Source organism: Paramisgurnus dabryanus, chromosome 12, assembly GCF_030506205.2.
Source record: "Paramisgurnus dabryanus chromosome 12, PD_genome_1.1, whole genome shotgun sequence".
NCBI lineage: Eukaryota > Metazoa > Chordata > Actinopteri > Cypriniformes > Cobitidae > Paramisgurnus > Paramisgurnus dabryanus.
The window spans coordinates 9,167,833-9,193,477 of record NC_133348.1 but is presented as its reverse complement, the minus strand read 5'-3'; the positions used below and the strand labels follow the sequence as shown (position 1 = coordinate 9,193,477).

Sequence of the window (25,645 nt, the reverse complement as noted above, 5' to 3'; positions counted from 1 at the left end):
ATAAATATCATCCACATTTTGGGTTTTTGCTGTTTTTGGATTAATGTGTTTAATCAGCCTTTAAGAAAACTGACCATGTTTTTTTATGGAGTTAAAAAATCAAAAAATGGTAACTATAGTTTTGTTGGTTAAACTATGGTTACTGTACTAAAACCATGGGTTTGCCAATGGCAATCAATACATACAAGACATTGTTATAACAAAGGTGGACGTACCTTCTCTGCTACAGCTCCCAGGATCTGGAATGGACTGCCTATTAATGTGAGGCTTGCTCCTTTGCTTACAGGTTTTAAATTTGCTCTTAATTTTAATTTTTATTCTTTATCATTTTATTAAGTTTTGTTGTCTTGTTGTAATTGTGTTGTTTGCTTTGTTTTAAATGTACAGCACTTTGATGGAACGTTGTTGCTTTTAAATGTGCTTTAAAAATAAAAATGATTTTGACTTGACTTACCTGCAAAAAGACTGATGTGAATCTCCAGCAGTGATGGATGGATCTGCTCTATCAGGATCATCATCATCAATGATTGTAATATCATATTAACACCAAGCACATAATGTCATCCTCTACACCTTAACCAACAACATCTACTCACCACCACACACAGCAGACAACATCACATAGACCTAATGTCATATGGTTAACATCTATAAGTGTTATACATCAAACTATAGTAGATGACTACAGTAACTAACTTGCACTAGGTTTGTTCTGTTTTTTCTCTCTTACAAACACCATTTGGAGTTTTCTTAAATCCTATAGACAATTATTCTTAAAAGTTTTAAATCTTAAATGAATTTCCTTCGTGATCTATTATTTTATATCTATCCCCCATTGAATGTAGCAGTACAGTAAATGTTTGTAAATCAAGAATCATTTGGCAAAGCAGGATTATGGGATTGTTTATTAGTCTGTCATGCAATCATATTAATAACAGATCTGAAAATAATGACTGGGTGATTTGATGGGGCTCTTGTAGTTGGGGGTGTACAGCGGTGACACGCTGGGGTTTTTCCTGAGCAGGGACGTAAATGTAAGAGTTTTCTCTTCTACTTCTGTATTCTTTTCTGAAGCTCTTTCTGGTCCACTGGCAGGAGGACACGAGCTGGACTGTAGGATCACTTCACCCGCCGCTGTGTCAGTACGCCCAGTCTTTCTTAACGTGGGGCTCAGATAAATCTGCATGGTCACTAAGTGAAGGGGGGCAGGATGAAGGTATAGAAGATGAAAAACAGGTGAGGAACAAGAATTAAGCATTAAGACAACTGATCACTTTATTTTTGTCCAACCATAAAGAAAGACACACATCACTCTCTAATAATCATTCATTATGACTGGTCATTGAAATAAAAACAAGCAGTACACTTTATAACTGGAGCTTTGAACGGTTATAATGGTCTTCCACTTGATGTTGTTTCTATTCCTTTTCACTGGTTCGCCTGCGCATTCAGTCTATTGAATAATGGTAAATTAAACTTGGCTTGCTGTCCTCAGAGGGGGCTTAAAACCAAGGCTCTGCTCGAGCCCCAAGTTCAAACCCCCCAATGGTAAGACTGAGCAGAGAGAGGCATGAGCAAAATGATGGAGGAGATTTGGGAAGGAGGAGGGATGCCGAATGAATCGTCACTAGTAAGGCATGGAGACTGATTCGCTTGAATAGGCTCTCAGGATGATTGACATGACTGAATGTTTAGGCTCCTCCCGAACCTACTTTTAAAACTTCATTTTGTAAATAGGTTTGTATACTATGCTTATTGTTGGTTCTTATGGCAAAATGTTAAATGTTCTCTCATGTGTAAGTCGCTTTGGATAAAAGCTTCAGCTGCATGAATAAATGTACATTTACAGATTTTCATGGCCTAACATCTGCCATTGAGATGAATGTAAACAGAAAGCTTTCCTTACACGTTATAGACCACTTTGGTTCTCCCCTATTTTATAAGCAAGTGATCTGGTGTGAAACCTACCTTTACATTGAGTCACATTCCTAGTACCTGAAGAAGTAAAAAAACAGCATGTATTGTTTTAGATGAAGCATAATTAAACTGTTTACAAGACATAAGAGAACCAATGAACAATGCTTTTTGTCTGTATTGATGTATTCACACATCACTGCACGCCCTCATCACTGCACACCCTCATCACTGCACACCCTCATCACTGCACGCCCTCATCACTGCACGCCCTCATCACTGCACGCCCTCATCACTGTACGCACTCATCACTGCACGCCCTCATCACTGTATGCACTCATCACTGCACACCCTCATCACTGTACGCCCTCATCACTGCACACCCTCATCACTGCACGCCCTCATCACTGTATGCACTCATCACTGCACGCCCTCATCACTGTATGCCCTCATCACTGCACTGTATGCCCTCATCACTGCACGCCCTCATCACTGCACTGTATGCCCTCATCACTGCACTGTATGCACTCATCACTGCACGCCCTCATCACTGTATGCACTCATCACTGCACACCCTCATCACTGTACGCCCTCATCACTGCACACCCTCATCACTGCACGCCCTCATCACTGCACGCCCTCATCGCTGCACACCCTCATCACTGCACGCCCTCATCACTGTATGCACTCATCACTGCACGCCCTCATCACTGTATGCCCTCATCACTGCACTGTATGCACTCATCACTGCACACCCTCATCACTGCACGCCCTCATCACTGTATGCCCTCATCACATCATTTTATAAGAAGTCATTCTTACCTAATACACCTGAAGTGATTTCCTTTGGTTTGCTAAAGGAAGGGAAGAGCTTTAGAGAGAACACACTCAGTCTTTACATCACCCAGATGTATAATATCTTATGTACTCCACTCACATCTCCAGTAGTTTTTTGCAGGTAGTTGTGCTGGAAGTTATTTGAGGTTTACTGCTTGTTGAAGCGCTTGTGCTGTCCTTTACATTTACACCAGGAGTTCTGTATAAATACAAAGAGAGACAGAGACACACAGATACAGAGAGAGAGAGAGAGAAGAGATGTCATTCTGACAGTACACAAACACCTTCAGCTGAAATGATATAAAAATGATGATCACCTCCTAATAGCTGGTGAGGAGTTGTAGGTTTTGGATGAGGAGGGCATCGTTAAGCTCTTCCTCAGAGACGAAGCATTAGTGCTGATCGCCGCTCTGGACGGCAAGACCAAAGACGCCGGCCGTGCTGCTATAAAAATACAGTGGATGATTTAAGATCAGTGCCCGCATCTCTCTGGAGGAGCATTCAGATGTGAATGAGAATGTGATGGATGTATAATAGTTATAGATTACTCATCACCAAACATCTCATTGAAGTATGGGTTTGTGTTGTGCTGATATGATGTGTGTGTGTGTGGCACCTTTAGCAGACGTTCTCTTGCTGAGAGCTGTGGTTTGTTCCTCTGAGATGTTGAGTCTCTTCAGCACGTCAGCCATGGTCATCTTTAACAACTGAATCTCATCGTCCTGCATCTGAACGCGCTGCTCTAAATGTGCCAGACGATCGCTGACCTCCATCCCACTGTGATCATCTGACAGATAAAAAACATGCAGCACCTAATCACATCAGACAACCATTCAAGTCATATATTCAGATAAAAGTCAAACAGAGACTGTAGATGTATTCATTATTAAAGTCTTTTGTCTCTTTATATAAACAGATGGAGGTGTGGATTATATCAGCCTGTAATCTCATCTGCTGAAGAAGATTTACAGCCACTAAATCCCTGCACTAACGTCTTTGTTTAATCACTTACATTACAGAAACATTCAGAGAGATAAAAACAAATTGAATGCATGTCTACAGAAAAGAAATACACGATGACGGTCACAATACTAAATTACTAAATAAATGGAGAGAATAAAAAATAAATAAACTTTGCCTAAAGAAAATCTATTTTCGGATCTAAAGGTCATCCAGCTCTTGAAAGACAAATATGAGATTCTTGATTTTGTCCAATATAGACATTTAAACATTTACATTAATCTGAGAAAAAAAACATACATGAGGACTTCATTCAGTCTTGAATATTAGTTTGTGTTTGCCCTGGCAGCTTTAGTTATTAGTTTTAGGCATAAATAAGTGAAAATGGCTGTGGATGGTTACTAACCCATGATGAAGTCGGTGTCAGGGGTCAGAAGAGACTCGTTGAGAGAATCTGTCGCTGTCATCTCATCTGAACATCTCTCCATTACTGTCAGACCTTCAGCAGAAATCTCCTCCGAGCAAACAAACACTGGATCAGACGCAGTCCAGCTCCTCCTCGCTCATAATCCTTCTCAACACATGTTTATCTTCAGGTGAATGATGTCACAGAGTCTGAGCTGCTTTTAAAGGTGACAGCTCACAGAATTCATTCAGAATAATTAAAGCTGTTTCTTTATAAAATATCTCAAACAATAATTCATTAAATATCTTACTATACCTGCTTAGTTTGTACACTAAATCTGCCTTAAATATTCTAAATTAATTGAGGTTTATGATGGATGTATATTTCATTCTGTCTGATAAGACTCTTGCCCGATCTGATTGTTGAATATGATTTTAAAAGCTATACACTATTGAAATCATTGTGATTGACGTTAAGGTGGTTCGGTTCCCTCCGCATCACATTTTGCCATGATATCTATAATCATAATGACGACTTATTGCTTGTGTTTTTGAACATCTTGTAGATAAAAAAAACAACAAACACAGAAGTCTGTTTTCACCAAAGACTTTATAAATACTCTTTTATTGAACAATAATCAGCAGGGATTCATGTCTTGAAAAAGAAAAATGGGACCAAAAAAAATAATAATACACATTACTCGATAAACCGTTTTTCCTCTTTCAATATATACTCTCTATAATCTCACCAATCTATTAAAATAGATGCACCGGATAAAAAAGTGCATTGTGTCAGCCAGAACTGGGACAAATTCATGACATGAATGCATGAAAAATATCTCACAGTCCTAAAGATCAGCAGGAGAATAAAAGCCCTTTGACAGAAACACATCCAACATCTTTACTCAGTCCTGTCACACAATTCTGTCTTAAGATGTCTTGAGATCTGAGGTGAAGACTAGTCAGGTCTAACTCTAGATCAGAACTAATGTGGTCTCTCATTGGAATCATCTGGAATTTAACCAATGACAATAAACCTCATGAAACTCCATATAAAATCACTGTGTTGATAATAAACACCACACAAAAAGTGTGGAAAATCTGAAGAATTGAAGAGTAAAAAACATAAAAAAACATCTGAATCAACAAAAAATACAAACTTAAAATAATAGCAAATAACAAAGAGAGAGAGAGAGAGACAACAAGTGAGCGAGAGATAAAGAGAGAGAGAGAACACAAGCAAGCGAGCGAGAGATAAAGAGAGACATTCCCTGTATAAGCAGTGTCAAACATCTCTATCCAGACACATTTATCACATACATGTCTTCATCTTATCTGAAAGAGACTGAAATACATGAAGGTATTCAACATTTCCTTTAAACGCCATTGACCGGCTATAGGCTCTGGATTTTGTTTGATATATGCAACTTTTGATATATGCAAATTTTGAACTTTGGTCTGAGTCTCAGGACATCAACAACTCAGAATTGAAATTCTTAACAGATATTTCTGAAGACTTCATTAAAACTTTATCATTTGATAATAATCATAAAAAACTAACTGCATTTATGTACCACAACATTGCACAGCACTTCAAAACATTTTTAACTAAGAGGACTTGAAATATATATATATATATATATTTATATACTTTTATACTCCATTTTAAATAATTTCTTTAAATACAATAAGAAATCTGAAAAGGATTATAAATGCACTGTGCAAGACTTTAGAAGCTCGATTAAAAGATGGCATTTGTGTTTCCTCCCATTTCTACAGACATTTACTTACAAACTCAAAGTCTCTCAGACACATAAAACTCTGATATCATAAAATATAAACAGTCCAAACTGAAATGAAATCACGTTAAACAGCTTCTGGTCTCAAAAAAATACTCCTAAAAATATAGAACTGCATTTCTCAACTTTACAAACAGAGATGATAAAATATCTTTCTATGCAGAAGAAATGAAAACGAGAAAGCCAGAGCTTGGCAACAATTACAAAACTCAAGTCTGAAGAGGTTTTTGCTTCTACTGTTTATCTAAAGTTAATCTGCTTATTTAAGTTCTAGAAAATGATTTAAGCCACACCATCAGCTTTATAAAAAGACCCTAAAAAACAGCGATGGACAAATCGAACATTTGAACTCAAGTTCAGCATCTTGTAAACGAACGTAATGAAAGATGACAAACATGGAGAAACATACAACTCCATGTCTGAAGCTCTTACCTGATGACGCTCGCACAGTTATCGTGAAATTAAACAGGGAAATTCACTTTAAAGCCTATAGGAAGGTGCAATTCATTTTAATAATTGTAATTTTTCAGAGGAAATCGAAATCAAAAAGCAAATGCACAAAATTCATCCATGTTAATAAATCTGTGAAACTTTAAAAGTTGTTTCTTGTTCATCTATTTCAACTCTAAACTAAATTTGACCTCACCTGTGAAAACCCAGCTTAAGTCATTTACTTTATTTTACATTAAATCATTCAATATAATGAAAAGGACATTTGGTGAAAATATCATCTTGATATCTTTAATATTGACTGAATAAGATCATGGCAAAGAATTTCTGCCTCAGAAAAAAATCATGTTTTTCAGAAATTCTCATTTAAATGCAGTCTTATTTTTAACACTGCATCACAACTGAACCATAATTTGCCTTTCAATGTGTCACATATCACTGATAACAGGAGAATATCTGCTTTCATTTGTCGTAATAACTCTTAAAGACATGTAAAACACATGGTCTTCTGGAAGTGTTACTGGAATTTTGGAGATCTGCTGCAAAAAAAGAACCCACCACAATATTTAAGCTTTGCCCGGCACTGACCCAGTTTTCGCTCGTGCGATTTAATATTATGGTTAATTTTCACGTCCTAGTAATATGATATAATAATAGAAAAATCATCAGGTGTTTCTGTGCCTAAAGTGAGACGATCATAGTTTTTCAATGAATAATAATAATAATAATGTGTAGTGTCGATAAAATCATCCATTTCTTATTTTCCATATTATAAATAAAAGTTTAAATATTGTATATAAAAGGCTTAGTTTTTAACATCTTTTGGTCATTATTATGGTCATAACTACTTTGACGCTGTAAATCTCATGATTAGATCGGGGTTTCACAGGCAGGGTCACAAATGTTAAATTAAAATGAGCATGAAAAAAGGAATTCCTCTTGAATATTTGATCTGTTGTTCTAAGTGAAGAAGTGATCTAGATGAAAAATAAAGCAAGAAATATAATAGTGCATTTTCTCTAAGGGCAGCTTGATGCAGGAGGAAACGGTACAATGATAAAAATCTTTTCAAATGTGCAACTAGGACATCATCTGTTCACTTCCAAAGTCTGCCACTACAGCTAAAAAATAAGAACCACATTTAGCTTTAGGGTTGGAAACGAATTCTTAAATAAATTCAACATTTTGTCTGAATTAATTTCTTAAAAAAAATAAAAATAAAAATGGACAAACTTGTTGGTCTTGTGTTTGGCTTTGGTCTGGACTCCACAGCTTTTATTCTCTCAAGTAAACGTGCGGCAGAGTTTAAGATCCCTCAGCAGTGAGTCAGTCCAGTGTACGAGACTGAATTAAACAAACCTTTAGCTAGCTGATATTCATCCTTCATATGACTCTTTCAAGAAGAAACGCAGCCGTTGTCACCCCAACATCTCATCGGACCAGAGGTACGAACAGCTCATCCGGTACGGTCTGGTCTTATTCCTGTTTCCCTGGGATTTACAGGGACGTTCTTCCATTGGCAACCTTCAGGTCTTGTCATGTCGTGTCAAGTGCTGTCACAGAGTCGTTCATCTATTTCCACCGCAGAAACAAACTTTACTGCAGGTTCTTTAAGATGCGTCCGTATCTGAAGTCATAGACGTGGCGGCACAGATACACCAGATCCGGGTCCACGTCATCGGGCACGAGGCGTTGAGGTGGGGTAAAGCTATCAGAGGGGTCAGGCACCACCGAGATGTCACCGGACACGCCCTCCGATCGGCGTTTCACCAAGGCACAAAATCTGAAAATTAGATTATTATCATTAGGATTAACCAGCCTGAACGATCTCTGATTCCAGTAAGATCCGCTCTGTGCTTACCTGCAGTATTGTGCTAATGGCAGAACATAGCATCTGTCCTCTATACACGCCACGCTGTTCTCGTCTTGATGTCGAGAGGCAAATATCTCATTCTGAAATAAAAATGTGATGGAAATTTCACAACAGTCGTGAACATGGCCATGGAGATAAAGAAAGTTGTTCTTTTTGAGGGGTATTATTGACATATCATAAAGTGAACTATTTTTTAACAATGCCTTTCTGGGCCTTGAACGTGGATGTGGGTCAGAAACCCCTCGGATTTCATTCAAAATTCTCTTTGTTTGCTTTCGGAAGATGAATGGAGGTCTTATGAGAGATTTTTCATTCTAGTATGAACTAACACTTTAAATGATTGTCTGAAAAGTTTTTCTCACATTTCTGTTGTTTCAAATTGAAAAGTGGAATCTAATTCTTGTCATTTGAAGAATCAAACTCATGGATTAAGAAATCATTGGCAGTAGTTTACCTCGCAGTGCATGCTGGGATCTCTGCCTCCTTGAGTGTGCTCAGGTCGATAATACCAGAAGAGACTCATCATCAGTTCTCCTGTGCACATGAATCAATGCCAGTTTAGAAAGGACATACATGATCTGAAATACCGTCAGGGTCGAGTCTGAACGGCCACAATCATCTCACACGAGACGATGAACATCACATACCCAACACGCAAGTCACGGCACATGACATCAACACACAGACAACCAGAAGCATCAACTCATTAAACAAACAGCCAGATGTTTTTGACACAATAATTACGAGCTCTGTTAGTCACCTGTTTCAGGATCCTCCCATAGAGATGAAATCTTGGCCACATACGGCAGGGATTTCTTTCGGGGTCCAGATCGCAGCAGCACAGTGTCTCTCACCCGGATCACTTCCCCGTCACGCTCCACTCCCTCATAACACTGACGAAATACGGTCTCATCGTCACCCTGCAAAACCAACACCGTTACATTCTGCTAAGAAACATGACTGACTTACAAAGCAAACAATCCTGTCTACACATCACACTTCTTTAAAAGCAACCAAACATTTGATTCCTGTGAACTCACGGCAATGAAGACCTCTTTTTCTGTGGGGACTCCGACAGGACGCCACCCGTTCGTGACCCGCCGACCATTCGCTTTCTTCTGTTTGGCACCTTTCGGACCGGGTGCCGGTTGTTTGTTGGATAATCTCGTCTGGCCCGTGGCGAGCGACCCATTCGGCTGTTTGGCGTTTCCAGGGCATTCATTGCCCGTTTTCAGTCTGCCTTCAGGATGTCTCCGCTCGGACAGCGTGGGTAGGAGACGCGGCGCACCTGCTGATGAAGTCTTTAGTGTGGATGCGCTGGAGAGCGTCAGGGCTGGAGACATCAGTAACCCATGACTCGGTTTCTCTTCAGATGAGGAATAACCTTCTAAAACAAAAACGACAGCTCGATCAAACACTCGCATTCATGCCACGCTTTCAAACAAATACTTTCATTATTTCAGCTATACTCAGACTGAACATCGTGGTTTAAGGCAGGATTTGTGCACGTTGGACAGCAGGATGTAAAGAATTTTACAAGTGAACAGTTCAGTATTATTAAAAGCTATTGCTGGCGTGGAATGACTTTGATTTGGATGAAAAAAGCAGATGATATGACGTCTTACCTGATTTAATCGTATGGCTACAGTGTGAGCAGCTGTTGGAGTACGAGCACGTCCTGCTGGCGATTGGTTGAATGGCTCTGAAGGTGCACCTGTTCATCCTACAGGCCTCATGGCAGCACGGCGACCCTACTGAATTACAGAAGGCAGAATGTGGGATACCTGAGGCATGTGACACAGACGGAGGCAACAACTTTGCTCCAGAAACTCCTTGTGGACAAAAGGGACTGTGCGTGCAAGGTAATGATCGGGCACTTAAACTCGCCGTCGGCGGTCCGGGGTGAGCGATACGGACGAGGTAACTAGAGTAACACGGATCCGCACACAGACACGGATGAGCACTGAGGGTCAGGGTCGGATGTGTCAGCGCGGGGGGAGAAACCAGACATTCGCGCTTGACAGAAGTGACGGGGTGCTCCTCGGCCTTGCCGTACGCCTTTTGGCCAAGGAACAGCGCCAACCTGTGACAGTACTCCACTGAACCTTCCGGAGGACAGCAATAGTAAGGACTCAGCTCCGTTTCCACCCGTTCCTCTTTGATGACTTTTAGGGGATATCCCAGCATGCTACAGGACCGATACCCCGATTCGGTTAAAGGCCGACTTTCCGGAGAGCCTTCAAACTTCGGTTTCGACTCGAGGCTTCTGCTTTTGCAAACCTCACAGCCTCCTTTCACTACAGGTTTTTTCAAGCTGGGTCTCTTAGACTTTTGTGCCTTGGTCTTGTCGTGCACACCACAAACTCCCTTATTGTCCGCTTTTAATCTCTGTTTATTTCCTGTAATCGAGCTGGTGAGCTTCATCAGAGCGGTGGCATTGAGTCCAGCCAGACGTTTGGGTGTAGGAGCAAACAGAATCGGTTCGCTCACATTCTTCTCTTGTGCCTTAACTTTCTCGCAAGTCTCAGAGCCCCGTTTTAAGTTCGGGTGAGTTTTTGTATTAATCGGAGCGGTCACACTATCCGCTCGTTTCTTAGCGAGTTTGCCCACAGTTTTCTCCAGCAGCAGACTGTTGACAGCCTCAGCGTTGAGAGAAGCTAGTCGACGTTTTCGTGGCTCCTGAGCTAAAGGTTTGTCTGCTTTGGTGTCGAGTGTTTCCCTGTTTTCTGTCGTTTTCTTGTTGGCTTTCAGAATTCTTCTGCGCTTTAAAACTTTGTTTCTATTGCATTCCTCCAAGTCACCAAGACGTGTGAGCAGGACATGGCAACTCAAAGCCTCGGTCTCACTGCCGCCCCGTCTGCGTAACGGGTAGTGTTTCCGCTTCCGCTCGCCCCGCTGCTTCCTCAACATTTTACATTTGCTTCTCTTGGATTCGTCCTTCTTAACCATTTTCATGGAAGGTTCTGACACACGTTGACTCCCGCCTTTATATTGTGTCCATGTTTGCACATGCTCCAGAGCACTGGTCTTGACCTTTTTCATCACGTTTCTCTTTGTCTTGCCCACTCGCAATAATCGTGCAGGCCAGGCTCCGCCCACAGTTTCACCATGTGACCATCCCTTTACATGGTCCCGCCTCTCACCGTGATACCTGTCGAGGGAACCTTTATCCCGAGCGTGGGTCATCACATGATTCCCGGGAAGACCTACAGAAGAGAAGAGAAAAACCCATTACTATGACAAAACTCATAAAGAGGAGAGAAAACATTCAGGAGTTTTACTGACAATAATACAATTACAGGGGGCTTTCAAGTGGTGAATATAGAGAAATAAAACACCACATGACTTTCATATCCAGGTCATTTCTACAGCGAATTTCATTTTTCTGTCATCTAGCGCCACATAAGTATTATTAGAAAGCTTCTTCAAATAAATTCAATCTTTAAATAAATAAGCAATAAAATATGTTCATGAAGCCCCTTGCCGTTACTTATATAAATGACATGTATTTATAATAACCTCACCTCATTTGAAATGAATCTGAATCATTTTAAAGCACAAGATGATGATGATGATGATAGATACTTTATTCATCCCATTGAGAAATTCACAAAATCCAGCAGTAGCCACAAACGTAATAGTATATAACACTATTAATATAATAAAAGTATATAATATAAGGCATGCAATATAGATACTAAAAGCTTTCAAAGTAATAAACTTAAATTTATCGGCATGTGAACGGAACGACCTCCTGAGTCTGTCCGTGGAGCAGGGCAGAGAAAGCAGCCCGTCACTGAAGCCGCTCGTCTGCCTGGAGATGATGTCATGCAGTGGATTGCCCACGATTGGGCGCCGGGCGGGCACCGGTCATCGCTCTGCCACAGATGCCAGGCTGTCCAGCTCTGTGCCCACATCAGAACCCGCCTTCCCCACCAGCTCGTCCAGACGTGAAGCGTCTCTCTTCCTGACGCTGCCTCCCCAGACGGCCCTACCACCCTGACAGAACATCAGCTGCAGATTTTTGGAGACGCTTAAGGATGCAAACCATCTGATGAAGTACAAGCGGCTCGGTCGTCTCCTGTCTGTGTTAGTGGTCCAGTCCAGTTTCTCATCAAACTCAAAAGTTCCAGATATCTGTAAGTCTTTACAAACTCCAGAGAGGATCTGTCTGCATCTTCAACACATTTGGTTTTCTCTTGTCAGGAATTTCAACTTCTTCAATAAAGATTTCTCTAAATCAGCCAGGTCTGAGATCAGCCACAACATTACAAACATTTTTGACAAAGATAAACTGTGTGTACTTATAATCAGTCATTGTAAATATCAATCTATGTGAAGTTTATTGCAAAAGATTTTAAACTGAACAGATCTATAAATGGTTTGATAATGAGTTATTGATTGATTGAGTGGATTAGATCAGTCGCAGTGCATCATGGGAGTGCTCGTACCTGTACAGATGAAGTTAACCGGACTTCTAATTCCTGCTTTTTCTAAATATGATCCAAATACATTCATGTCATCCAATACTACTAGTACTAAATGCTTAACCAGTTAACCTGTATTCACCCTTAAGAAATCATCCTGCTAGATCTTAAAACATCAACAGACAGGCTACATCAAATATATTTTTATCAAATTAATCTGTTACACTGCAGGGATATTGAAGCAAACTGCAAAGAAGTCAACGTTTATTATAAAAGTAAAATAGCAGACACTTAAATATTCATATCAACGTTAATAAATAACTCGCATCTGATAGCACGTGTCAGTCACACGTCACGCGCTCATTAGTTTGACAGATCGTCGCATTTTTCTGTCATTCATAATTAAAGGTTTATAGGTCGTGAACACGCGTGACCTGACGTCAGCAGAGTAAATAATAGCCTATATTCTCAACAACAACACACAAACACTACGCTATCGAGTTTTCACGACGCAGTTCAATCGCCCTGCGCTCGTGCCCAAACATCCACACGCGTGCACGCTTTAAAGAGGGTGAGCATAGAAGCATCAGAGTCTGAAAGACTAAAGCAATATAAATATGTGTTTTATTTGTTAAGATGTGATGTACCTGCAGCAAATTTACAATCCGAGAGAAGCGTCGAAGATCGTATGTGTTTGTTCCTTCGTCCGTTGCTTTTTACTTCCTGCTTCATCTGAACCAATCACACACTCGCATGCTCAACCTGCTCAACCAATCCGCGAACAACAACAATCAGCATCATAATATTCACTCTTTAGAGTTTAAATATGGTCCTCAGTCAGTTTGAACATCTTTGTAAGAATGTCATTGAATCAGGTATAAAGTGCGTAATTTTCACTTAATCTTTTATATTTGCTCTGTGTGTAATGTGTGTTATTTGAGTGTCATCTGAAGACACACGAGCAAACAAGATACCCAACAAACGTTACACATTTTGTCAGGTTAGAAAATGCAGATACATCTTCTCTCTTTAAACAGATTTAATGTTGGTGAGGATTAATGCATCATTCTTAAACCTCTCTGCACAGATCATATCAATGTTTGAGTCTAAATATATTCAAACATCACAAATCAACAAAAACTATGAACATTTCACAAATATTGCTAAATTACAGGACCTCAGAGGCACGAGTTCAGTAAAGTAAGTCTGTCCATGTAAATCTTTTCTCTTTATTTGATCAATTCAGTTATACATACACTGACAGAAATAAAGGTACAAAAGTGTCCCTTTTCTGTCACTGGGGCTGTACCCTAAGTTTCCGTTTGGTACCTTTACAGGAAAACAAAACAGAATACAAATTTGGGTAGATTACCGTACCTTAAGGACCTACATTGTTAGAAAAAAGTCAAAATATGTACCCTAGCTGTCAGTGGGGCAGCACCCTTTAAAAAAGTAATTGTATGGTCCATTAGGTACAGATATGTAAACATTTAATACTAATATGTATTTTTGAGGTACTAATAACCTCTCTTTGGTCCCAGTATATACTTCTACAATATATACAGTTTGTACCTTTATTTCTGAGTGTTTTCAAGTCATCACATTGATTGTAGATCAAAGCATACAATCTAACAATTTGATATGAACATTGTAAAAGATCAATTAGGAGGAAGAACATTTACATATCTGGGATCATTTAAAAACTTAACACCAAGAAAATATTGAGGTGTTGTAAAGTTCATCAAGTGAACAATGACATTTTATATATAAATAATAGTATAAAACTAACTAAAGTAAACATGATAGGAACAAAGAAAGAGATGTTTGTACCACTTTTTAACCAGGACAGAGCTACAAGATGCATCATTTATTCACATAGTCATACTAGCCTTTGCCATGCTGGAGATCATGTACAATATTGACAGATACATGTTACTATAAAGGCTCTTTCAGAGTCAGACACTTCATACAGCTCAAGTCTAAGACATGTTTTTACATTAAATTATTATTTTACAGAGGACCCGATGCATTGAACATTTGATAACAAAAACACCATTATTTGCTTAACCCTGACTCAACAGATTCTGACTGACCTCAAAGTGATTCTTTCTTCAATCACTTACTTATTAAAAAAAAAAACTTGTTTAATGGATCAATGATCTGTTAACTGCAATAGAAACATCCAAATTAAAAAAGATTAAAGCAAGGAAAAGCATGCTTAGTGACATTAGGTTTAGGTAAATTATATCTTGTAATGTTCAATGTTTTCTTGTTGTGGTTTTGCATCATGCTTACATTCTGTAAACAGCTCTGAAGCAACCTGAATAAGGACACTAAATATAAGTAAATGTACTATTATTACAATAAAAATGTAAAAAAGTTTACCTTCAATTGACATGAACTCAAAGTTACAGTATGTTAAGTTTGTAAAACCCTAAAATAAGCAGAATGTGCAGCAGGCAGCTTGGCATAATATGAATGTCTAGATTTTATCTTCTTTAATTCTGTTTTTTTATCAAATAACTTTAGTAAGAGATGAAATTCACAATTTTTTAAACTAAATATACCTCTTAAACGGTCTTATTAGAAAGGTTTAGCTAATGCACCGTTTTATATTGAAAAGGTCATTACCCAATCCATACACATACGGGCTCAATGCAGTGTAAAATGCAGTTACGAGGAACTCAACTTCTGACCATGCTGGGAAACTGTACGGGTTACTGTACACAAGGTGTAAGATTAAATAAACAATCCAGTCCACCTGAAAAAGAGCCATAGCTGCCAGAATAGCAAGAGTACTGCGGTGAAACCCAGATACCCCGTGCCAATGCCTGTGTTGATGCTGCTGCTGGGTCACCGCCACACTCGGCTCTTGAAGGGCCTTCACCGCTTTCTGCTGGACTATCAGAATCCTTAAAATCATGATGCTTGTTAGCGTGACTATAAGCAGAGGCAGCAAGTTACACACCAAAAGGAAGGAGTACTTGTAAACGAGGTTCTGAGTCAGACACTTTGACTGCGTACACTGGAAGAAATCTTCAGGACAATCGAGAGAAGTAGAATTGGCTTCGTCCCTGTTCAGGCTTATAAAAAGTGTGGGCATACTTAAGATGGTGGCCAACGTGGCACAGAATGCAGTGATGCCAAGCGCATTTCGTATGTTGTCCATGAAGATGTGCAGGCTGACATGCGTGTGGACGTCTCGCAGCTTTTGATAGCGGTAAATGCTGATGAGCACCGTGAAGAGGATGCTGCCGGTCGTTCCGAACATGGTGAGAAACTTGAGCGTCCTACAGCTCCAAACACCGATCCTGTCTGACAGTCGCAAGGCATCATAGACGTTCCCAATCACAATCTCCTCCAGATTTGCTGCCGCCAGCGCGAGAAGAAGGATTTCAAATGTTTTTACATGTGCTGACTTAAGTATGGACATAATCAGTATGACGTTTCCTGTAACACCGATGACAGAAATGACAATCTTCAATGCTATAAGGTCAGCGTAAAGCCCCCCCATCAGTATAGATCCTAATAAAAGATAAAGACACAAACTCACCGTCGATCTCCTGAGCTTCAGTGATGTTCAGGTCTTTTATAACATCTGGTTGGTCTTGTTTCTGCTCCAGTGGATCTAAGTCTCTGTGATGTCAGTTGATTGGTTTCATCCTGGTTAATTGGAGCTTAAGGAGAAGATGAAGAACCTGGAGATCTGGGGATCCTGTAATTGGTGCCTTGGAGCTTTGGTGTCCTTAATATTATGATGAACAAGAACTCGGTTTAATTTCTCCATGGAGCTTGGCATCCTAACTTCATTACAGACCTGTTGATTGATTGACAATACATTTTGTTAATTGGTTCTAAACCAAAACCCTGACGTGCTTTCATTATATCGTTCTTAAAAACATTTAACTGCGTCACACATTTGTAAAGGCTTCTCAATCTTTTGAATGATAATTGCCAAAATACCATTCTTAATTACCTGCCAGTAAATCAGGTTAGCAAAAGTGGGCAAGTTTTAAATAGTTTATCTCATTCAGATTCAAAGTGAGCTGCATTGCCAGGTGTAATTGCACACATAAGGAATTCTCTTACTAAATGAAGTATCCAGTACACAGCAGACATGTTAATTAAAGGAATAAAATGTGAAATTTAGGATGCAACTATCATGATTTTACATTTCCTTTGGTGTTAGTTATTAGTTCATGTTAATGATATGCAAAAGGTACAAATCCCAAAGTAAACGAAGAGGAGTTATCATCTCCAATGTAAATCTCTTTTCTTGGACTACAACAAACACACAGATTGTGGCCAACAGTTTACTTTCTAGGATTGGTGATGTAGAGAAGACCGACATTATCATAATTGCAGGGGTTGAAAAAAACCCTAGGAGAAAAACCCTGTGGGAAAAGTCCTAGAAGTTTAAAAAAAAACCTTCGTAGAGAGCCAGACATAGCTGATTCTAATTTTTTTTTTACAATTAGGGGTCCAGATAGGCTAGCTATTGTGGCATAAGAATATTACCCAGACGAGTCATGTCAATGCATTTTTCTGGACACACTAACTATTGCGGGATAAGTATATTATTTACTAGACAAATGATGTGAATGCTTTGTTAAAGAGAAATGTCTTTAGTTTAGACTTAACTTGATCGACTGTGTCTTATTCCCGAACGTTTTTTGGCCAATCATTCCGGAGCTTAGGGGCTAAGTAAGAAAAGGATCAAACACCTTTAGATACTTTTTGGATAATTAAGGAACCAGAATTTTGCAACTGCAGTGTACGTGACGGTTTGTATTCTGATAATAACTATCTAAGATACAAAGGTGCTAGGCTAATTAAGGCTTTATAGGTAAATAGCAATATTTTAAATGTATGCAATATTTAACTGGTAACCTGTGTAAAGATGCCAGAATTGGGCTTATGTGGTCATACTTCTTAGATCTAATAAAAACTCTTGCAGATGCGTGGATAAGCTTCTCTGCATCTGATGCAGACAGCATATGGCGTATTTTTTAGATATTTCTACAATGGAAGAATGCTATGCAGCAGACATTGGACACTATCGAAGGATAGATTGCTGTCGAACATCAGACCTAGGTTCTTGACTGTGGAAGACGGCACCACAGTAATCGGACATATTTTGTTTGGAGTGATTTGTTTTAATAATAAGTATCTCTGTCTTAGAGTTTAAAAAAGGAAATTATTTGCCATCCAGTCACTAATATCGCTAATACTGTAGTGAAGATAATGGGTAAACACTCAGTATAGGTGCTAATTCTGGGTTTATCACCAGGTTCACGCAGGTGTGTCGGCCAGAACACTACTTAAGGCCACATATTCCAGAGTATGCAATAAAGAGCTGAGAGATATTCTTAATGTTCTGTTTATTCTCCTTTGAGCGAGTTTAAATGCAATTTGAATACAGGGTGTGTGGTTTCTATAAAGAGAAAAACAAAATACAAATGAATAAGGGAAACATACATATACTCATTCCCCTCTACATTACAATATAAAATAAACAATAATCAGAAAATATTACTATATATCTCTTAAACTCTAGAAACGTAAGCAGAGAGAAAGGATTCAAACACTTATCAGATTCTCTACCATACATCAAGTTACCAATAACCTAACTATAACATACTGTCATTTATAATACACTTTAAAGCCTTAATAGCAGTCCAGAAAATAATATTTAACACCACATCATACTTTACTCAGCCATAATAATGAACGTTTATAACAACAAGTGTTAAATAAAGCAAACATGTCTAAACACGATATGAAATATTCGATCCGACGTATTGAATCAGGTAGACATAATTAACATAACGGTCGTGTAGCGATCCTTAAACTCTTAATTAACATATCAAATAACAGAAAATAACAGCGCCAAAAATACAATATCACAAGTAATGCAGCAGATATAACTTTACTTACTTTTCTCATTCACGCACACTCTGAGGAAAAATGACACCCGCAATAACGTCCGAACCGACGGACGATCTCTGTAGTACTGAATATTAACTGAAATGACGAACGCCTATCTCTATCATACTGCATACTAACTACGTGACAACGAACACCTATCTATACCGTACTGCATACTAACTGCATGACATCAGGTAAAATACACAAACCAGTGCACACTTTTCTACTCTGTTACAAGCACTGAATAAACGAGAGAAAACATGAAACATAAAGCATGATTGACTAAATAATAACAACTCTAACATAACTTTGGGGCCTTTTCTACAGCCGCCCCCAAATGTATGTAATACATTTGCTCATCACTAAAAGGCAACAAAGTTCTACGACTGGGGTGTAGTAGCAGGAGTGGAACCGTCTCCTTCTCCAGAAGGGAGTGCAGGGAGGACAACCAGCCTGGCAACTGGCCGGGTATAGATTTTCTCCTTCACCTTTACATCCGCGGACCTGATGTGCCCGTCAGGGCTGGGATGGGTCTTGACTACTTTCCCAATGGGCCAGAGGGCCCTCGGAAGATGTGGATCAGCAATCATCACTACACAGTCCCCTGCAATATCAGCTGGTGTAGTCTGCCACTTCTGGCGAGCTTGTAAACTCGGCACATAGAGTCGGATAAAACGTGCCCAAAAGTGATCAGCCAAAATTTGGGAGTGTCTCCAACGGCGGCGACAGATGAGCTCACTTTCGGGGTAGACTACCTGAGGTAGCGAACCATCAGGCCGCCCCATAAGAAGAACACTGGGAGTCACTGGATCTGGGTCTCTGGCATCTGAAGACACATAACCCAAGGGCTTACTATTAAGGATCCCTTCAACCTCAGTGAGTACGGTCCGAAGCACTTCCTCTGGAACGGGCTGAGCACCAACTGTGGCATAGAGTGCACTCTTAACTGAGCGGATCTCCCTCTCCCAAACCCCTCCGAAGTGGGGAGCTGCTGGGGGGTTAAAGTGGAAGGAGATCTTCTGTGGTGCAAGGAGATGTTGTAGTTCTTCAGACATTCCAAGGAAGGTCTCACGAAGTTCTCGCTCACCTCCCTTGAAATTCGTCCCCTGATCGGAGAACAGTTCTGCGGGCGTTCCTCTACGGGCAATAAACCGACGAAGGGACATCAGAAAAGCATCAGTATCGATAGAGGTTAGGAGATCCAAGTGCACTGCCCTGGTTGTGAGACACTTGAAAATGATCCCCCATCTCTTCTCACGGCGCCGGCCCAGTTTGGTCTCAAATGGCCCAAAGCAGTCCATGCCCGTAGAATAGAAGGCAGGCTTGAAAAATCGCAGACGGGCTGATGGCAGGTCTGCCATCTTCGGCACTGCAGGTTTTGCCCTCCATCGCCGACAGTCAGCGCAGCTATACTGGTAACGCCGGATGGCCTCACGCCCTCGCAGGATCCAGAAGGAGCGTCGAAGCTCAGCGAACACCCGCTCTGGGCCTGGGTGACAGAGGCGGTTATCAAAGTCTTGAATCAAAAGCGTTGTCACTCGATGACCTGGGTCTAAGATGACTGGATGAAGAGTGGTCAGTTCTAGGCCTTCTGCTCGACGGAGTCGTCCTCCAATACGAATGAGCTCTCCCTTTTCATCCAGCTCAGGAGACAGCGTGCGAAGTCGACTGCTGCTGGGAACAGGTTTACCAGCTTTCAGGAGGCTGTACTCCTGCTGAAAACTATCCCTCTGAGCTCTCTGAAGTATTAACTGTTCAGCCTGTTGGTAGTCTTCAGCTGTAGGCTTATCATTAGAATTGGCCGCCCCATGCAGCTCCTGCACTGTCCCTTCCAAAAGCTCCTTCCACGAGCCATATTGGGCCAGGTTCAAAGTTGACTGGCTGGATACAACAGCAGCGACCCCACAGAAGATAGACTTACGCAGCTCTGAGGTATCTTCTGTTTGGTCAACAGTGGGGTCCTCTGGCCATGAGTCTGGACTGGTCAGGAGGAAGGCAGGTCCCAGGCTCCATCTGTTTGGCTGAATAAGCTCTTGCAACTTCTTTCCCCGTGTTACATCATCAGCAGGGTTTCTAGCGGTATCAACATATCTCCAGACATGCCCTTCTGTCAGCTCCTGTATCTCGGCCACCCGGGTGCCAACAAAGACCTTGAACCGGCAGGATTCAGACTTTAGCCATGTCAGCACCGTTGTGGAATCTGACCAAAGGGTTGTCCGATCAATGTGGATGGTAAGTTCCCTCTTCAGCACCTGTGAGAGCTGCGCACCAGTAAGGGCAGCACAGAGTTCTAATCGGGGCATAGAGTGAAACCGCTTAGGAGCTACTCTGGAACGAGCCATCAGGAATGACAGATACACTTCACCATGTTTGTCAGTGGTTCGCAGGTACGCCACCGAACCATAAGCCTCTTCTGAGGCGTCACAAAATACATGCACCTCTCTCTGAAGACAGGAGATGTCCACAGACTTCGACAAGTACGGTCGGGGCAGGGTGACTTGAGGTAAGACTTGTAATTCTTCCTCCCAGTCTTTCCACTGTTGCAGAAGCTCCTGGGGCAGAAGTGGATCATCCCATCCCCTGTGTTTGTCCCAAAGGTGTCGGACGATTATCTTAGCCCTGGTGGTGTAGGGTAAGATGAAGCCCAAGGGGTCGTACTGACTCGCCAGCACCTTGTAGATATTACGCATCGTGGGGACACCGTACTCCACATGACGATGCTTATAACCAAGAACGTCAGTGTGGAAGAGCCAGCTTAGCCCTAGAGTAGATTCTGGGGTATCTGTCTTGTTCTGAGCCAGCCATAGCTCAACACCAGCAGAGCAGCTTTCTTTTGGTAGATGACTTATTACACCTGGTTCATTGCTGGCCCACTGACGTAGATCGAAGCCTGCAGACGCAAGAAGGGCTCGCAGTTTGTCGACCAGATGCCTCGCCTCAGCGATTGTGGGAACACTCTGTAGGCAGTTATCCACATAAAAGCATTTCTGAACTGATGTCCTCACATCTTCATCTGGCTGGCTGTTATCAGAGACATGGCGTTGTAAGGCGAATGTGGCACAGCAAGGGCTACATGTTGTACCAAATGGTAGCACCTGCCACTCATACACTGCAGGAGGTCCGTCTTGACTGATGTCACGCCAAAGAAATCTGAGCAGAGCACGATCCTCTGGGAGGAGGCGAATTTGGTGGAACATGCCTCTGATGTCTCCACTAACCGCAACTGCATGCTCTCGGAATCTTAGCAGAACTCCCAGAAGTGATGCTCCTAAGGTCGGCCCAGGCAGTAGATAATCGTTGAGGTTCTGCCCTCGACACTGATAGGAGCAGTTGAACACCAGCCTATTCTTGCCATTATGATTCACCATATGGTGAGGGATATACCATTCCTCACAACCATCCTTGTCTGAAGCCTTTGGTCCACACTTGATGACAAAGCCCGCCTTTATAAGCTTCTCCATCTCCACTCTGTAGGCTTCTGCCTTTGCAGAATCTTTGGCAAGTCGCCTCTCTACGCTCCGTAAACTGGGCATGACGGCTTCTTTGGTAGCCTGTAAGAGCGGCATGTCTTTCCGACGAAGCAGCGGGGTGGCGTAACGGAGAATGCCATCAACCTCTACCCTGAGGGTTTTGGTCTCCAGGATGCTAATGGCCTCTTGGTCCTGCCTTGAACGAGTAACTAGTTTCTCGCTTCTGAACGGAACGGTGTCGACCTGCCATAATCTCTCAACGTGTTTCATCAGCTCGCTCGTCTGGGGTGTTACTGTTGTAAATAGACACTGCTGTGGTTGGGCGAGATGACGGACTACACTCGCTGGGCCCTGCAGAGTCCAGCCTAGCCTTGTGCGGATGGCAGCAGGTCCACCTGGAGGTCCCAATCTGACAGGTTCAATGGGAGTGACAAGATGGGGATGGTCACTCCCAATGAGAAGCAGGGGTTTGACATTCATAAAAGTCCGTATGGGAAGGCCAGTGAGATGCTTATAGGTGTTTCGGAGTTGCTCCATGGGGTAAGTATGAGCCGCTAGTCCAATACGACCACTGGTGAATGCACCTATAATCTTGTACTTGGTCTTTGGCTTTGATGGCGAAGAAATGAAGAACGACACTGATGCACCACGGAGGGTCTGCACTTCCTCTCTAATTGTGCGTAGTGGTAGGTCCTCTTGAGTCCCCTGCACCCCTAGCCTCTCTGCAGCATCTGACAACAGCATAGTTCTCTCTGAACCGTCATCAAGTATAGCATAGGTGCTGATTGATTGATCACCATGGTGAATGCGGACTTTGACAACTTTCAGAAGAACCCGACTGCCTTCAGTAGGTCTGTCTAGGTACAGGACCTCTGTTGTGCCCCTTATCCCTTCACTTTCAGCTGCCGGTGTTGACGCTGCCTCCTTGGGTGACCTCGTATTCACCTCATGCAGAACCTGGAGGTGTTTCCCTTGGCAGAGGCTGCATGGTTTTCTTAAGTTGCACTGAGCCGCCTGATGTGGCCGTGCACATCGCCAACACCTCTTGTTACTTTTTATCCATTCGGTCAGCTGATCCTTTGTTAACCTGGATACCTTTGTACACTGGCTAAGGTAGTGTTCCTCATTGCAGAATGGACAATATGGCTTGGTCTTGTTTCCTTTAAAGGAGCTACTTGGCACTGGAGCCTCAGGTTTCTTAGCAGTGTCCTTCACGCCATGGAGGACAGTAGTAGGCTGCTTACTCTTCCTACCCTCCTGTCTAGACACCGGCTTGTCCCGAGCTCCTCTCACAGCTAACTGTCCTTCAGAGTCCTGGCACCAAGACTCGTATTTCAACCAATCGGAAAGGTTAGTTAAGGTGTGGGTTTGCGTGCCCTGATGGTACATGCAGCGGCGAAACTCTGCTCTCTGCTCAGGCGGCAGCTTGCTCAGCAGACGAGCAACATGTGAGCCACACTGTAGTTCCACTTCACCCTCGTGGCCTATTGTCTTCAGCATCCCAACCAGTGACTGTATCTGGAGTGCAAACCTCTCAAATGCAGCAAAGTCTCCCCGCCTTATGTCAGGTGAGTCCATCACAGCAGCAATACGCCTCAGCGCTATCTGATGTGGCTGGCCGAACTTGTCATTTAGGGCAACCATTGTGTCTGAGAAGGGTGTTGGGGAGTTAAGGTAAGCATCTGCTATTAACCTGGCTTCTTCTAGTTGCAAGTGATCGACCAATACTTGGTATTTGAACAGCTCAGATGCATCATGTGGTAAGAGGTTCTCCAATGAGATCTTGAGCCGCGCGAACTCACTTGGGTCCCGACTTGAGAAGCTGCGGATTGTTGGGCGTGGCCCACGGTAACTTGGCTCTGGGACGCTGTAGTTATGACCCTGAGGTGAGCTAAGGGGCGGGGGCTGTGTCCATGCCATGCCTGGATGTTGCTGTTGGGGCGTTAGGTTGTAGCCGAGCTCATTTCGTTGACCTCCATAAGCCGTAGGGTACTTAGGCTCAGCTGGAGGTAATCCATGTGGCTGTGGCGGAAACTGAACGGGTTTGAACCAGGGCGGTGGATGACGGGCAGTGTCTTCCCATGGTCTGGCTGTAGGAAAGGCCCCACGTTCTGAGTGATTAACTTGTGGCTGACCCAAAGACAGATCATGGGCTGGGGCTGGCATTGCTTCTTTCTTAATTCTTGGAACCTTATCTATTCTACTAATAAGCGAGTGTGCCATAGGTGGGTCACGAGGGAGAAGCTTGTCCATTACTGGGTCTGGCCATGGTGGTGGTGCAGGCCAATCATCCTCTTCCTCAACTTTAGGTTCCTTCTCAACATGTGTCAGTGGCGACATCACCGTTAACTCTGGCTTTCTGGTATGAATAGAGGTGGGACTCTGCATGTTGCGAACAGCGTCTATTAACTGTTTCATGTCTGATTGCAATTCTCTTAGCTCGACTAAATCTGATGCCATGTGCCGCTGTGTCTGTTGCAGAAGGTGTCTTTCATGACGAATGTCATCTAACTCTACGCGGTTCTTCTCCTGTGGATGTATGGGGTGCAGCGCTGAAGGTAGGGGAGTTGAGTAATCTCGTGGCTGTTCCCTGAACTCTCCCTCTGGCAACCGCTGGGGGGCTAGCTGATTCTCCTGACTGTGCTGTTGGTTCTCTGCCCTATAGCTCAGGTCCATCTCCTGAAGAATAGCATCCCGCCTCTGCAGGCGAAGGGGAGAGTCATAAGGGGGGGTGAGGGGTGTCATCCTGGCATTTCCCTCCTGGTTAGTACTCTCTAATTGGTGCCTGTACCTCTCACCGATGTAGCCTCTATAATCGACCTCATAGTCTGCATAGCGCACAGGTGGGCGAATGTGCCGTTTGGGACGTGCACCGCAAGCATCATACTCTGGATGTAATTCCATCTCTGACGTAAACCCAGTGATCCGGCTCGAAGGACCATCAATGTAGTGAAGATAATGGGTAAACACTCAGTATAGGTGCTAATTCTGGGTTTATCACCAGGTTCACGCAGGTGTGTCGGCCAGAACACTACTTAAGGCCACATATTCCAGAGTATGCAATAAAGAGCTGAGAGATATTCTTAATGTTCTGTTTATTCTCCTTTGAGCGAGTTTAAATGCAATTTGAATACAGGGTGTGTGGTTTCTATAAAGAGAAAAACAAAATACAAATGAATAAGGGAAACATACATATACTCATTCCCCTCTACATTACAATATAAAATAAACAATAATCAGAAAATATTACTATATATCTCTTAAACTCTAGAAACGTAAGCAGAGAGAAAGGATTCAAACACTTATCAGATTCTCTACCATACATCAAGTTACCAATAACCTAACTATAACATACTGTCATTTATAATACACTTTAAAGCCTTAATAGCAGTCCAGAAAATAATATTTAACACCACATCATACTTTACTCAGCCATAATAATGAACGTTTATAACAACAAGTGTTAAATAAAGCAAACATGTCTAAACACGATATGAAATATTCGATCCGACGTATTGAATCAGGTAGACATAATTAACATAACGGTCGTGTAGCGATCCTTAAACTCTTAATTAACATATC

At 42.0% G+C, this 25,645-nt stretch overlaps 3 protein-coding genes across 7 annotated transcripts; all 3 read right to left on the bottom strand.

The window, feature by feature from the left end:
* Positions 1-928: 928 nt before the first annotated feature.
* On the bottom strand, positions 929-4,199 carry LOC135737951 (uncharacterized). Its single transcript, XM_065255800.1, has 6 exons — positions 4,118-4,199; positions 3,368-3,538; positions 3,069-3,195; positions 2,852-2,950; positions 2,737-2,768; positions 929-1,266 (listed from the first exon to the last, which is right to left on the bottom strand). The coding sequence occupies exons 1-6, from the start codon at positions 4,197-4,199 to the stop codon at positions 929-931; spliced, it is 849 nt and encodes a 282-aa protein (XP_065111872.1).
* A 508-nt stretch (positions 4,200-4,707) lies between these two features.
* On the bottom strand, positions 4,708-13,396 carry LOC135738516 (bromo adjacent homology domain-containing 1 protein). 5 transcript variants are annotated; one of them, XM_065256613.1, is made up of 8 exons: positions 12,690-13,385; positions 11,990-12,488; positions 9,864-11,444; positions 9,279-9,625; positions 8,999-9,158; positions 8,693-8,772; positions 8,227-8,318; positions 4,708-8,148 (listed from the first exon to the last, which is right to left on the bottom strand). In XM_065256613.1, the coding sequence occupies exons 2-8, from the start codon at positions 12,153-12,155 to the stop codon at positions 7,962-7,964; spliced, it is 2,613 nt and encodes an 870-aa protein (XP_065112685.1). In that variant the 5' UTR covers positions 12,156-12,488; positions 12,690-13,385; the 3' UTR covers positions 4,708-7,961. The 5 variants fall into 5 exon arrangements, with proteins under 5 accessions (XP_065112685.1, XP_065112686.1, XP_065112688.1 ...); XM_065256614.1 differs by having other exon boundaries at positions 13,313-13,372; XM_065256616.1 differs by lacking the exon at positions 11,990-12,488 and having other exon boundaries at positions 13,313-13,396.
* A 1,862-nt stretch (positions 13,397-15,258) lies between these two features.
* Positions 15,259-16,547, bottom strand: ora6 (olfactory receptor class A related 6). Its single transcript, XM_065255801.2, has 2 exons — positions 16,538-16,547; positions 15,259-16,190 (listed from the first exon to the last, which is right to left on the bottom strand). The coding sequence occupies exons 1-2, from the start codon at positions 16,545-16,547 to the stop codon at positions 15,259-15,261; spliced, it is 942 nt and encodes a 313-aa protein (XP_065111873.2).
* Between the last annotated feature and the right edge of the window lie 9,098 nt (positions 16,548-25,645).

Bases quoted from the DNA above. Each gene is read 5' to 3' on its own strand.
- LOC135737951 (XM_065255800.1), bottom strand. From the start codon at position 4,199: ATGGAGAGATGTTCAGATGAGATGACAGCGACAGATTCTCTCAACGAG. The intron at 3,539-4,117 runs GTTAGTAACCAT...TTTATCTGTCAG, and splicing joins TGACACCGACTTCATCATGG to ATGATCACAGTGGGATGGAG. The intron at 2,769-2,851 runs GTGAGTGGAGTA...CCCTTCCTTTAG, and splicing joins TGCAAAAAACTACTGGAGAT to CAAACCAAAGGAAATCACTT.
- LOC135738516 (XM_065256612.1), bottom strand. From the start codon at position 12,155: ATGTGGGCACAGAGCTGGACAGCCTGGCATCTGTGGCAGAGCGATGAC. The intron at 9,626-9,863 runs GTAAGACGTCAT...TTTTTGTTTTAG, and splicing joins TAGCCATACGATTAAATCAG to AAGGTTATTCCTCATCTGAA. The intron at 9,159-9,278 runs GTGAGTTCACAG...TTGGTTTTGCAG, and splicing joins AAAAAGAGGTCTTCATTGCC to GGTGACGATGAGACCGTATT.